Source organism: Cyprinus carpio, chromosome B18 (genome assembly GCF_018340385.1).
Source record: "Cyprinus carpio isolate SPL01 chromosome B18, ASM1834038v1, whole genome shotgun sequence".
In the NCBI taxonomy this organism is placed as follows: Eukaryota; Metazoa; Chordata; class Actinopteri; order Cypriniformes; family Cyprinidae; genus Cyprinus; species Cyprinus carpio.
Window position 1 is genome coordinate 17,742,229 of NC_056614.1, and position 14,621 is coordinate 17,756,849.

At 37.8% G+C, this 14,621-nt stretch overlaps 2 protein-coding genes and 1 non-coding gene across 4 annotated transcripts in view; 2 read left to right on the forward strand and 1 right to left on the reverse strand.

Moving 5' to 3' along the window:
• Nucleotides 1-445: 445 nt before the first annotated feature.
• Nucleotides 446-5,904, reverse strand: rab11a (RAB11a, member RAS oncogene family). The gene is made up of 5 exons (XM_019109039.2): nt 5,711-5,904; nt 3,892-4,087; nt 2,709-2,902; nt 2,480-2,560; nt 446-2,013 (listed from the first exon to the last, which is right to left on the reverse strand). The coding sequence occupies exons 1-5, from the start codon at nt 5,748-5,750 to the stop codon at nt 1,877-1,879; spliced, it is 648 nt and encodes a 215-aa protein (XP_018964584.1). The 5' UTR covers nt 5,751-5,904; the 3' UTR covers nt 446-1,876.
• Nucleotides 5,905-6,531: 627 nt separating this feature from the next.
• On the forward strand, nt 6,532-6,603 carry trnaq-cug. Its single transcript has one exon. It is a non-coding gene; the product is annotated as a tRNA-Gln (tRNA).
• Nucleotides 6,604-12,768: 6,165 nt separating this feature from the next.
• LOC109094747 (C-myc promoter-binding protein-like) overlaps nt 12,769-14,621 on the forward strand; it is a 30,354-nt gene continuing 28,501 nt past the window's right edge. For both annotated transcript variants that reach the window (XM_042744122.1, XM_042744123.1), the window contains exon 1: nt 12,769-13,007. The gene's annotated coding sequence lies outside the window, so the exon portion shown is untranslated. The remainder of the gene's footprint in view (nt 13,008-14,621) is intronic.

The following is a 14,621-nucleotide window of genomic DNA, read 5'->3' on the forward strand; positions in this document are numbered from 1 at the left end:
GAGTCAGGGTCCTAATTGAGCGCAAGCAGACCCTGACGTGTGTATAATCACCAGGTCTTTTCCTTTTGATGGCGATAAGTACTGTATATTACCTCAATGTGCTGCTTAGAAGACCTAGAGTTTTATCTTATAAGATACAGGAGACTAAAAACAGTAAAATGACTCGCATGCACTTATGTCAGTTCAGTCTGATTCACTAATTACATGGCAGCCTTTAAGGGCCTTTAATTCCACCTGGAATGTGTTCTGATACTGCTGAGAATGATCGTAGCAAACTATGTTGTTTCACCTAGGGCTGGGGTAATTAAAGTCAGGGGGATCGATAACCAAAGTGAAATTTCCAGAAAATAAATGACTTCAGGGATGTTGCAGACTAAGATGCTGAGGTCTACAGTATTCCTCCGCTCCGAGGTCACCCATGGTGACCGTTATAGAACATGCATTATTAGTTCAGTCTTTACTGATATTTTATGTCACACTGAGTACATTTTATTAGACAGCCATTAAGCGAAGACGAGCATCACAGCTTGTGGTAGTTTCCCCATCTGCTGGACTCAGGACAATGACTTTTTTGTAGGCTAAAACATATAATACATTCATAAATTATCACACTGTGTCTTAACATTTAAGAGTCCCACCACTTCGCCACGAATATTAAAGGCTAACAACTCGATTCAAGTGACTACCACAGAATAAATACAAGTTACAGGTCTTAAGATCATTAACTGTATGTAGTGGCGCTAATTCAAACTGGGAGAGATATTTTACATTCAGTGCAAAAATGAAAAGACAAAGTATTCAGTCTATTCCCTAGAATGCTCTCGTGTGATGTGGCTATCAGCAGGCCGTCATTCACCGCTGCGTGTTTTTCCTGTTCAGACTTTACCGACAAAGCGTGACCTGCAAAAGTACAATGGGTTCGAGGTTGTGACGAGAAAATAATGTTACGTTCCCTCGTTTCTTACTGAATAGGTCTGTGGTAGTGTTTCAAAGAGAACTTGTGCCTATTTGCTACTCTTTTACCCCTCTTTTTGCATTATCAATTATTTTTTGTACAAATTGAAATTTTGTTATATGAAGACAAGGGCTGGAATACAAAAAGAAAGAGACTACATTACAGTTGCACCGGCACGGGTAGCTGAAGAGGTGCTGCATTTTAAGCGCATGTGTGAAGGCGTCCGTGTGTGTGACGTTCCATCAGAAAAAAAGGCACTAAAACCACTATTCTAGCTCGAAGCATGTGAAGATGATGAGAAAACAGCGCGGTAGCTATATGCCTTAAGGCCTCTTCCACTGGCCTGATGGTGAAATCAAGAATGTGACGCGATGTTCCCTGTGCCAAGTGCGTGAAGGGACTGTACATGCTATGTAAACTATACTTGGAAGATGGCTGAAAGGTGAAGACTGTGGTCTTTGGGCCCTAATCGTCATCTAATATCTATCAGGTACATCATCTCTCGACAATCACAACATTAAATATAGCAAAACCTCCAATACTGCACATTTCTCCCCTCCACCCCAGTGACAAGGGGGCTGCTACTAAAGACATACATAAGCGAACCTCACACGTTTGCGAATGAAATTATATATTAAGACATTTCAGTGAAGATGGGCACAAATGATTATTAAAATTCTGCAATATAAAAGCCTACCATGGCAGGAAGGAGAAAAAACAAACAAAAAAAACAAGCTTAGTCCAGACTGCAGGTGGTGACCCTTTGAGATTCCAGCTTTTGGAACCAGCCTCTGTGCTCAAGCCTAGTTGTGCAGCTGCATCTCAGACCCAAAGCAGTCTTGAAGGGGAGGGGAGGAGGGGGGTGTTGCAGGTGGGTGGTTGGGGGAGGGTACGGGACGGGACAGGATGGGACGGGTGCCGCTAGATGCTCTGGCAGCACTGCATCTTTGGTTTATTCTCAGTAGGTTGCACCTGGATGGACACCACATTGTTGCTTGGTGACATGTCATTGTCTCGGCGGTCAGACATCTGCTTTTGGGATACGATCCGGTAGATTTCTGCAGAATGGAAAGAGATATTGATGCTAAGACGATGTAGGGTGCCAACAATCCAGGAAGTAGTAATGAATACGGACTTTGTGTTGCCATAAAAGTCTATAAACCCTACAGTTATTACTGGATGTCAGGGGCAAATGCAATTATAGCATTGCAACGGACTGCGATGCTTTTAAACATTTATTATTTGTTCCTCCTCTGCAGATGCCAGGAGCCGAACAGAGGAGCAAAAGATGACCGAAACTCTCTATTGCAGTCACGTCAGGCTAGAGAAACCCAACCGACCAAAGCAGGGCTTTTGATGAGTCATTCATAAGGATATGGCCTTCAGCCAATCATGTTCAATCTTTCTTTTCCTTTTAGTCAAACACACAATTGCTTCCTCAAGCTTGTTTAGTGTGTATTTCCTTAATCATGCATTCCTCATTACAAAAATAAAAACGTTTATCATCCTTCAAAGCACACTCACCAGTCAGGATGGTCTGAAAAGCGGTCTCCACATTAGTGGAATCCAAGGCTGAGGTCTCTAGGAAGGACAGACCATTTTTCTCTGCAAACATGAGGGGACATGCATTAATGGACATGGCTACAATTAACAAAGTACACAAAGAAACTAAAGAAGCCCTGGCTATACACACACTTCCTGTAATTTATCAGGAGTTAAAGGTCTACTTGTAAGAGTTTACTGTGGATCTAACCTGCAAATGCACGTGCTTCATCGGTGGGCACGGCCCGAAGGTGACGCAAGTCGCTTTTATTGCCCACGAGCATGATGACTATGTTGCTGTCTGCGTGGTCTCTCAGCTCTTTAAGCCAGCGCTCCACATTTTCATAGGTTAGGTGCTTGGCGATGTCATACACTAGTAGGGCCCCAACAGCTCCCCGGTAATACCTGAGGACCAACATGAGTAATAAATCAAAAGTAGATGGAAAAGTGAAGAGTAAGCTCAATGAGTGCACTTTAAAGTCAAAATGAAATCAAAATGCACACTTCTTGATTCTAATTTGAGTAATTCAATGGTTATTGCAATTAAACTACAAATATTTGTCTACCTAATCAGTCATCTAAAAACTTTTGAAACAACTTTTGTTTTGGGGTGGTCACAAACTCCTACTTTTCACTCAAAAATACACCAGATTATGCTAATATGAGTTGGGAGTGCTATTTACATTTATTCATTCTCCAGACGCTTTTATCCAAAGCTACTTTCAGTTGAGGAACACAACAAGCGACTTTATCTTAAGATGCCAATAAACATGAGAAGTGCCCTTTATACAAGATTCTATACAATAGTAAAAGCTAGGACAGGAAGGGATAAAGGATATTAAGAGAATAGAAAAAGTGAAGGCATAGTTTTTTTTTTTTTATGAGGCGCCAGATAGATTCTGACAGAAGAGATGAGTTTGCAGGTGTTTCTTGAAGATTTTCACATTGACTTTGAACACTGAGTTAAAGCCGTTTCACACTCAAAACAATATCTATAAAAATAACTATAATTTTAACTATACCGTTATTGCATTCACACCAACTCACAATAACTTTCTGTTTATCATCATCATTCATAGCAATTATCTCATGTGCCATTTTAAATGTTTGCGCTCTTTAAAGTCAGGTGGATTCTTCTGACCATCACATTCTTCAACTGGAAAAAAAAAATGTTCTGAAAGTGATTCTACATTATATGTTGTCATTGTGACTGTTGTGATTTTGAGGTGTGGACTTCTAGGCTTAGAATGTTTATTAAAACTTCACAAGTCACACTTATCGTCCTTGCTGTGAATGGAACTTAATCAGAAAGAACAACAATTTAAGAATTAAGAAATATCAACCGTTATCTGTTAATATGAGGAATAACATTTTTGACATTTGACGAGCCTTACGCTGAAGTGATGGCCCGGTAGCGTTCCTGTCCGGCTGTGTCCCAGATCTGAGCTTTCACCGTCTTTCCATCCACCTGAATGCTACGTGTAGCGAACTCTACTCCAATAGTGCTTTTGCTCTCAAGGTTGAATTCATTTCGGGTGAAACGGGACAACAGGTTACTCTTCCCCACACCAGAGTCTCCAATCAGGACCACTTCAAAATAAAACACATCAGGGTTCATATCTGACATCAGACCTCTTTTTAAAGGGTTAGTTCACCAAACAATTTTAATTCTAATTTTCTTACCCTCATGTAAACCCATAAGAAATCTTTAAAACACAAATGAAGGTATTTTAATGAAACCTTCCATCAAACCGATGACAGTTCAGAAACAAGCATGTTCCGTGTTTACCATATTTGATGTACTCTATATACATGCATTGATCAATATTTCGATATGAATAAAAGAGTAAATTACATAAAGCAATTGTGTCTCTTCAGAAGACTTGTTTGCTATGTCAGAGTTTTTAAACCAAGTTGTAGTTAGGCCTATATGGTCTTTTAACAGAGGAACAGAAATCTCTTTTATGTTTCATTATAAAATATTTCATTTGTGTTTCAAAGATAAACCAAAGTCGTATGGGTTTTGAATGACATGAGGGTGAGTAAATGACAGAATTTTAATTTTTGGGTGAACTATCCCTTTAAATGGGAGTGTGAGTGATTAATCAAAAGGTACTTCTGTCTAAAATAAAATAAAGGAACAAACCTCTTCACATTAGGAAACTGGGTGTTTATGTCACAACCAGATGCCACAGCCTGATTTAAAAGTGAAGTGCATTTAAATAAATGGCAAAAAAAATGTCATTGTTGGAGAGATTACCATTTTTGGTAACATTGCTCTTACACAAACGTGTTGGAGACTGTGGACTCAGAGAAATGTGTAATCTTATTCTAAAACATATACGCGACTAAACCGCTAGATTAGAGAGGTAGTTTACTACGAATCACATGTCAGCGCGTAATTTGCTAACTGACAACACAACATGTCTCACAGCGGTGAAACCTCACAACCTGCGAGAACAATACACTGCAAAGATCACTAAAATAGAAAACAACTTGTTTCAGGGACTTGTAGCCAAAAGACAAAAGTGCTTTCATGAAGGAAAACCAACATACGTTCGCAAAGAGAGGCCGCGTCACCTGACACCTTATATTTACTTAAAAGACAATAACCTGACATGAAAAATTATCAATTTTTAAAAGACAGTTAAACCAAAACATGTAAAGTCCGTCTTTATTCACGTTTTTCCAAATCCGTATTACTTTATTTTTGAGAACAAAACACAAACGGAGACCGTTCACTTTAACGTTACTAAAGAAGATATAACGAAAGTGAGTGCTGGTTTAATTTGTTCCAAATATCTCCCTTTGTCGTCCACAGAGAGAAAAAGAAAGAAAGCCATACATGCTTGGGAAAAACAGGCCGTTTCCAATTTCCGCCTGCTCCGTTAAAATCCTCCGGCGACAATCTCGGCTAACTTCAGCTAGCCGCTTCAAGGTGTGGTCCGATCAACGGTAAACTGTGTTTTATGTGATAGCCGTCACCCATACGAGCTCTGTGTGCCCTAACTGGGGAATATTTCACATTAACCAACAAACGCTAAAATGATACTTTTTCAGTCGAGGAGCAGGAGTTTGTTTGGGCTGTTGGAAATCAGCTAGCCGGTTAGCTGGCCTTTAGTGTTTAATATAAAACCACACTAACTAACAATAACCACGATTATCGGAGCCGCTTTAACTTGTACACTCGAGACAAATGTATTCTGTACTCACCTTTGAACAAGTAGTCATATTCGTCATCTCGCGTCCCCATCTCGGATAAAACAAAAGCGCTAACAATGAAAGAATGTGAAGGAAAAGTGGAGCCGACCCGACCCTGTCCTCTCCGCAGCTGCACTGCAGTGTATTTGTGATTAGGCTGTAGCCATGCTAGCAAGTTAGCAAGCAGGCGAACCAGCGAGCATCTCCCGAAGTGTTCCGGGTTAGAGCCTTTAAAGACTGCCAAAATAAAAGCCTTGTTATAACATTCATTTAATTACATTTGACTGTATTTTTTAATAAAAAGCTTTCCATAAGTTGAAGATGAGATATTATTGTAATGTAAAAAATGTGTGGTGTATAGTGTGTAAAATATTGTGTGCCTTGTTGAAAGCGTATATGGTCATGTGGATATGTTTATGTGTGGTTTGTGAAATGTCTAAGTTAGCTGATTTATCACATTCTACTAAACAACAATAAAAATGGTCGCGTGATCGTGCTATCGTTTTTAAAATGCTAATTTTAAAGTTTAATATGTTTTAATATGAAATATGTGCTTTGTCTGAAATTAACGATTTTTCGTAGAACAGAAAACACTGTTACTTTCATTAAGGGGGAACATAAAAAGGAAGTGTTATGAAATATGTCCTGCAGTGATGTTTGTGGCGTACCATTGTGTTCGTGAGAGTTATTTTTAATCTAGGCTTGTATGTGGCTGTTTAGGTCATACTTCCTAGTGATGGGTTTTGTGGAAAAAAAACAAACTAACAACAAAAGTGACCACAAATTTCACAAGTAGTCATCAAAAATCATACAATTCGCTAAATTGCAAGGGCGGTTCCATGGTGTAATGGTTAGCACTCTGGACTCTGAATCCAGCGATCCGAGTTCAAATCTCGGTGGAACCTAGCTTTTCATTCTTTTTGAGTAAGAAATGTTAGTTTGGATTTATTAATAATAGTTAACAGTAGCATGAAACGTTTGTGCTTAAGAGGCCAATAATTAGCTCAAACACTGATAAATCCGCAACACGCTTTTTATTCATTTATTATAATTATTTTATTATACAATTTTTAAATGTTACAAAAAGGAAAGGCGTTAATCGTAAATCGTCTAAAATGAAATGAAACCGCATTCTGTTAAGCGTTTTTTAACGTAAAACGATTTATTTATACTAAATTGAAACTTTACGTATGACCACTAGAGTGCAGTATTGTGCGTGTCTTGAAAAAAAAAAAAACCAAAATGATTGAAATGTACTGAACGTGATGATGCTTTCTGAGCTCTATCATTTAGTAATCTAAAACATATATTGTACCTTCTTTAGGCAGATGAAAGGCAATGCATTGCAGTGGTGATGGGAAAGCCCCCACGGTTCACAATGAGTCACGGTATATACAGTAAGAAACATATTTCAGATTTGAATCGATGCATATCTCATGTTCAGCCATCTATATTATTTTTATTTTGAGTGGATAGTGTGGAAATGACAAGGACAATGATGCCACCAAAAGTATTTAGTCATTCTGTGATTATATTCTTAAAAGCATCAAATTCCATACTTAGTTGCACAATCATATAGCAACCAAGCCTGTGACTCATAACAGATAAACGTGCATTTCCTGGCAATGTATACCAGACCTGTTTTTCTTCCAATTGTATGGAGTACTCTGTTGAATACAGATTAATTTGTCTAGATTGTTTTCTTTTCTTTCAGAATTGTAAATGTTTTACATCAAAAGATTTTTGGATTACACACACACACAAATCAGTTACAGCTATAAGAAGGTTTTGTACTTCTTAGATTCTAGTTCAGAGAGCCAAATAAACCAGCATTCAAACATTCCTTAACTATTCCAACATGTTTAACAAATGGCTACACCCGTTTTTTCAAAAAAAAAATTTTGTTACATCATCCAGACTCAAGACTTTGTCCAGATGTTCTAGAATCTAGAATATCCTCTGGTGCTTTGCAGCAAATGGTACTTTACTGTAATCAGAGTTGCATTTTTGTATGTATATTCTGTCTGCCAGTAATGTACTGTAGTTGTGTTGCTGACTCATATTTGAAAAGAATCACCTGCTGGACAGTTGGGGGGTTTCTTCACTGCAAAATGTGTTCTTATACCAAACAATGGACAATGTAATGCCATTCACTTTTGTCACCATTATATATTCTAATATTTTAGGTGTTTTCCTATTAGAAAATTATTAGCTGAAAAATAAATAAATAAATAAATAACACACTAGAAGAAGAAAAAATGTTTTATGTAGAATGAAGGAGCTTTACATTTCAGCCATTTGGAGCTTAGAGTTGGAAACTTGAAAGTGTGAAGTTAGTTTTGCAAGTGAATGGTCACTGGATGGTTTACATTTTAGAATATCTAAAATGAAAAATGGGGATATTTCCTAGTTCAGTCATCAAAATCTCACTTGTTATTATCTATGAATTTAAAAAAAATGGGAACAATACATTTTTGTATGTTTTTGAGTTTTAATTGTTGTGGTTCCATATACTATTTTTATAATTAATGATGTTTGCGTTTCAAACTGACATTAACTGGTTTTATTACAATCCAATAAAATGTAAAACAATAGTAACCATTTCAAAATAGCAAAATTATGTCTTTACAAAACCATTTTACAAAAATAAAACAAAATAATTATGAGAACATCAATTAAAACAATAATAAAACTGTACTTAACAAATTTGCAAGGTGTTTTGATTGTCCTGTAAAACATTCAAAGCAGTCAGACACAGGACCCCGAAAAATAGGGATGTCTTATCATGCATTTCAAGTTTGGGTTATTAGTTATTCGAATCATACACAAGCACACAGTGAAAGATAATAACATTACTTCAGCTCCACAGGGAAATTATAGAGACTCTGAGGTAGACACAAACACAAGACACATATCCAACACATAAATATGATTTTTGTGCAGCACGGTAAAGTAAAATTTAGGTACAGACATCTTATTTTTGCCAGTTGTGCCTCTCAGTTCTTAGATAAATACAACAAGATGACATATCTATGGTGAACTGGAGTACTACCACAAGTGGGCTACGTATAAATTCCATTTCAAACAAACACAATTTCTAGCCTAACAAACATAATTGCTACATCTTAAACAAATGGAGATTCCTTTGAAGTTGTGTAGAAATGCGCCACATATTGAATACCACTGAATTACAAGCAATGATTCTGGAAGACCCCAGCAGATATCATCAAACTCTGTTGTAGGCGCAGGCGGAGATCAGCGACAGCAGCCTTCAAGCGCTAATCAGTTTGTTCAGCTGCTCCCATGCCAAATGTATAAAAAACTCCAGTCTCAGATTCAGATCCAAACATTAAAACTAAAAAACTCCTCTGTAACACTGTAAAGAGGCTTTTACAGAAGTGAAAAAACAATGAGAAATGTTGTACTCCACACTCCACAGCAGACTGAAGCTCATAAGGCAGGCAATGACGTTCCAAATACCGTATCTTTATTGAGGCCAAAAAGGCCAAACTAGGTTGACTGTTGATGTCTGAAACTCTACTCCTGCCATTTGGGTGGCCATTGTGTGGCCTTTGGAACCACATAGCTATAGGACTATATCACGAGGGGCTGGTGGCTTTGTACAGCCAGTTGGGTGGCCAGCCAGCATCCACTTCACCTGCTTTATTAAATCATTCATCTGGGTTTAAGAAGTGTTCTCGGTGTCTTCTTGATAAAGAAATCTGAAGTACTTTGAAGATGGCCTTCAGTAGTCGTTCTCTCTCGGGTGCTTTGCAACACCTTTTGATCTCTGAACCTTCTAAACAAACATTCTCTTGCAGCACATTAACCCCCACACGTTTTCTAGATTAGCATTGCATATGTCCAAGTACATAGTTTTTCCAAAATCACCTCCTAAAAGTCAACTTTTGTCAGTGGATTTCTGCCCTGTTGTTTTCAAATCCTGATATTTTTTTGTCTGGGGACAAATTGCAAGAAAAGACCTTATGCTATGTCAGTTGAGACACTTATTTAACAAGCTGAGGAACTGTAGTTGAGAATGTAGTTGCAGCGGCAATCCGCCCTCATCAGACCACCTAGAATGGCATGGAAAGTCTGAGTCAGTGGCACATTTTGTTGGCAGTCACACCATTAACTAGAAAAAAAAAAATTCTGCAAATTCTCTGTCTGATGAGGGCTGCATTGCCATTTTCAAAGCCCTGTTTAACCAGCAGTGCAGGACTAGGGTTTGCAAATGAACTTAGGTAGTCCCATAGGGCCTATACTCGTTATAACTTTGTCCTTGAATCAGATGTGAATGAGACTGCCTCCATAAAATGAACCATTTACATGGTGATATTGCCCCACACAATTGACTGCTAATGTACATCAGCAATAATAATAATACAAAATGGAATGAAATACATTGACTTTTGTTACACTGGCATATTATGACGTAGCAATTAGTGGTTGATCAATATGTTTTTTTGTTTTTTTTAATGGCTAAGGGAAGTATCTAAGAGCGGGGTGGCTGAAATAATTCTAACAGTCAGGCCCAAACCAAAATGCTTCTATAATGACACCAGATTGACCATTTGTCATAGTTATTATAGTTAAAACCATAGTAAATCTGTAGTTTTATATAAATACAATTTTATGTATATAAAAATTTGAAATTTTATATATATATACAGGTGCATCTCAAAATATTAGAATATTTACATTTGAGTTTCATTAAATGAACAATTCCTACAGTATAAATTTGGGGTATCTCTTGTTCTTTTAAACCACAATAATGGTGAAGACTGCTGACTGCTGAAAGGGTGGCTGTTCACAGAGTGCTGTATCAAAGCATATTAAATGCAAAGTTGACTGGAAGGTAAAAATTGGGTAGGAAAAGGTGCACAGGCAACAGGGATGACTGCGAGCTTGAGAATACTGTCAAGCAAAGCTGATTCAAAGACTTGCGAGAGCTTCACAAGTAGTGGACTGGAGCTGGAGTCACCACGCTCAGACGTCTTCAGGAAAAAGGGCTACCAAGCCACTTCTGAAACAAAAACAACGTCAGAAGCATCTTACCTGGGCTAAGGAGAAAAAGAACTGGACTGTTGCTAAGTGGTCCAAAGTCCTCTTTTCAGATAAAAGTACATTTTGCATTTCATTTTGAAATCAAGGTCTGGAGTCTGGAGGAAGACTGGAGAGGCACAGAATCCAAACTGCTTGAAGTTCAGTGTGAAATTTTATCAAGTCCAAAGTCAATGCAGCCATCTACTGGGAGATTTTGGAGCACTTTATGCTTCCATCTGCTGACAAGCTTTATGGAGATGCTGATTCCATTTTCCAGCAGGACTTTAGCACCTGCCCATAGTGCCAAAACCACTTTCAAGTGGTTTGCTGACCATGATATTATTGTGCTTGATTGGCCAGCCAACATGCCTGACCTGAACCCTATATGGAATCTATGGGATATGTTCAAGAGGAAGATGAGAGACAGTTGATCCAACAATACAGACGAGCTGAAGGCTCAGTAGTGCCTCAGCAGTGCCACAGGCTGATCGCTTCCATGCCACACCTCACTGATGCTGGAGTTTGTGCTAAAGGAGCCCAAGTCTCAGCCTCAGATGTCACACCCACGGACCGTTGGCTGAATGTCTGATGCATGCACAAAAGTGGGAATACTTCAGGAGTGTCGAAGTCGTCATCGGATTAGTTGAATTCTACAGGATTTCCGTGAGACGTGTGTCGCGTTCTTTAACGTTCCGCCTGGAAACAAAGATACCATGGTGCCAAACCCCCTCACGAAAGAAGAAAGCCGTAGTGTTTAGCTGTGACGACGAGCGCTTATCAGGATCAACTAAATGCTGGATTTTCTAAAGTATGTGAGATATTTAAAGTTTGCGGAATATAATCTTTCTAATATGTCCGAGAGTTTTACACACCGGTCTGTTATTGTGGCGACATTTCCATGCCTCGAAACTTGACGAAGAACGAAACTGTGATTGGTTGTTTGACATGTCGGTCAAACGGCCTCATGGGGGGGGCATTGGCCAATGAAAGCTGCCATGAATTCCAGACCTTCATCTGAAGGTCTGGCTACGCGAGACTAAAGGAGCCCCGACCAAGTATTCAGTGCATGAATGAACATACTTTAAAGAACTTGAATTTTTTTGTTTTACAAATCCTTTTTATTATTATTATTATTATAGTTTTTTTTTTTATTATTATTATTATTATTATTATTATTATTATTTTGAGACACTGTATTTTTTTTTTCCATGAGCTGTAAGCTCTAATCATCAAAATTAAAACAAAAAACTTTTAAAATGTTTTACTTTACAGGTAATGAATCTAAAATATATGAAAGTTTCACTTTTGAAATGTTACAAAAAAATACACTAAATTCTATTTTCTTAGATGCACCTGTATGTGTGTTTGTATATATATATATATATATATATATATATATATATATATATATATATATATATATATATAAAGAGGACAGATGAAAAAGGCTCTAAGTGCCATTTGAATTTTTTTTCTAAAATCAGCATTTTTTTATCAGGCTCCTATGTGTAGTTAATTCTTTACAAATCACTTTAATGGCAATGAATAGGTTAAAGGATGTACTACAGCTTGACGTACTAAAATAAATAAAACTGAAATAAGACATTTTTAAAAAAGACATATTAATAACTAATAACAAAAACACAACAATATTACCAAAACTGCAACTAAAATTAATCTAAAAAAACGCAAAATATAACAATAAAAACTAATTAAATTTGAACTAATTCCTAAAACAAATTCGTCTTTGAGGTACTATTATAGTTTTATTAATAGTTTGCATTATTCAAACTACTTTTTTAGTTTGTACCTCTCATATAGTTCCAAGGCCGTATGTGCTTGTTATTTATCACGGACTGTATCTTTAAATCCAACTTCCAAGTGCAACACTTTCAAACACATTCTGTCAATAACATTCAGCGCCACAGTCTTTATATGGACTACCTGTCGGGACGCCCCCACATTAAATCAGCGACGGTCCCCGGAATGTTCAGCTGACGTCACGGCTTGCTGGCAGTCACGTGCCCCGGTGGCAGGTTTTAATAAGCGCTTGCGCGAGACTGGAGCTGAGCGCATCTCTTAAAGCGTGTAGAGAAGATGAGACACAGCCCTCCCGGAGGGAATGTTATAGAGGAATAATTTATTTGTCTGATGAAAATGGATGGAAATACATAAGGGCCTTCTTCAGTCCCGTGATTAATAATCAGATTAACGGTGCGTGTTTCAATGAGCGTGTCCTCTGAATCGTCGTCCTACTGAAACAGTGAGTGTGCTATGCTCATTTCTATTTATTGGTTACGAACATTCATTTGCCTTCTGTTAGGAATAGTAAACGTTAAAATAGTCGACAGATGATAAATATGAAGCGTTTTAAGTCAATATATGATGTAAATATATTAGACTGACCGGCGATGGAGTGACTGCTGTCATCACGCGTCGGTAACTGTGCGCTTGTTTTGATTCTGATCGTGTAACGTTATTTACACACCATGTGATGATAGTCATCACTTACACCATTGATCGGTGAAGCTTATTAGAAATATGTTTCTATTAGTATAACTCAGGATTTTGAGCTTAGGATGTAAATAACATGGCCCTTATGATTTATGAGTTATTGTAAGACTGACCCAGCCCAGCTGTCTGCAATCTGGATGCAGTCTCACCTTCATATTTATTTCACCACATTCTTTTTTTTTTTTTTATTATTAGTATGCAATGTTCTATCTTTACTGGCAATTAAAATGGATCTATAATGGAAAGGAGGATCCCTACAATGTCAGCACTGGTGTGATGTGGTCTGCAGGGCCAGAACAATCATAGGCATTAAAGGGAATGTGTGCTATCAATATATAGATAAGTGGTTGACTTGTGACTTGTTTGTAAATTTGTACATTTTGTCCTCCCAGTTCTGAATATGTGGGTTAAATCCTTTGGTATAGCTACTCAACAGGGTGCCACACGCAAATACAGATCAAAAGAGTTGCAAAGACAGAGGTTTTGTCTGATGTGATAATATAACACTGTAGTTGTTTGAAAGAAAGCCTGGTTGAGCAAAGCATGAAAAATTTGCAAAGGTATTTCAGAGAGGTTAAGGAAGATTTCTCAAAGCATCCATCATGTATTGTGGAGATTTGGCTTTGATCCAAGATTCAGAGTCGGATGTGATATGTATCTTAATTCAGAAAATACTGCAATGGATTCATGAGCATGTCTTCATGTTGAAGTGTGATATCTGCCAGTCTATCCTCTTTAAATTCATTAAAGCATGAATATGATTTTTTTTAAACGTGACGCATCCCACCAGTTTTCCCAGTTTATTGCATTTCGTCATCGCTCAACTGTAATTACATATTTACTGTTTAACAGTCTGTGCTTAACCAGCTTCAGGAATGCATGCTTTAGTTCAGTTGGCCGTTCCTTTAAAATGCATCATGGCATTACAGTAAATGTAACATTAAAGGGAAACGTCTGTTGAAACATTTTCACTAATAAGACTGGGTTGTTTTCATCTTCCCATCCACTTTGGAAAGCCTGTATGGGCAGAAATTGTTTCGAAACACCAGATGTTTGCCAGAATTTGTCTCTTGACAATAGATTGAATAAATGCATTGCTTTATAAGTGTCTTTTAACCCCAAAGTTGTAGTAGATAGAGTTGAGTTGGAACTTTAAAGAGAAAAGAATTCCTGCTTGTCCTTTACCTCAGTAAAGTCTTCCTGACAAAACATTTCCACATAGAAATAGCTTGCCTGCCTCCTCCTATCCAAAGTATGCAGATGTCTGCTTGTTTCCCGGCATGGTGCAAAGGAATCAAATGTCCGCCCCGTGTCTTAAGCAGGACCAGATGCTCGGCCAAATGTGCTGCACTAGTTCCCCCTC

What these genes read in the sequence shown, in the direction of transcription:
- rab11a (XM_019109039.2), bottom strand. Translation starts at nt 5,750, where the DNA reads ATGGGGACGCGAGATGACGAATATGACTACTTGTTCAAAG. An exon ending in TACCGGGCCATCACTTCAGC is followed by an intron (nt 2,903 to 3,891) that starts GTAAGGCTCGTC and finishes GTTGGTCCTCAG; the next exon opens with GTATTACCGGGGAGCTGTTG. An exon ending in TTTTCAGACCATCCTGACTG is followed by an intron (nt 2,014 to 2,479) that starts GTGAGTGTGCTT and finishes TCCATTCTGCAG; the next exon opens with AAATCTACCGGATCGTATCC.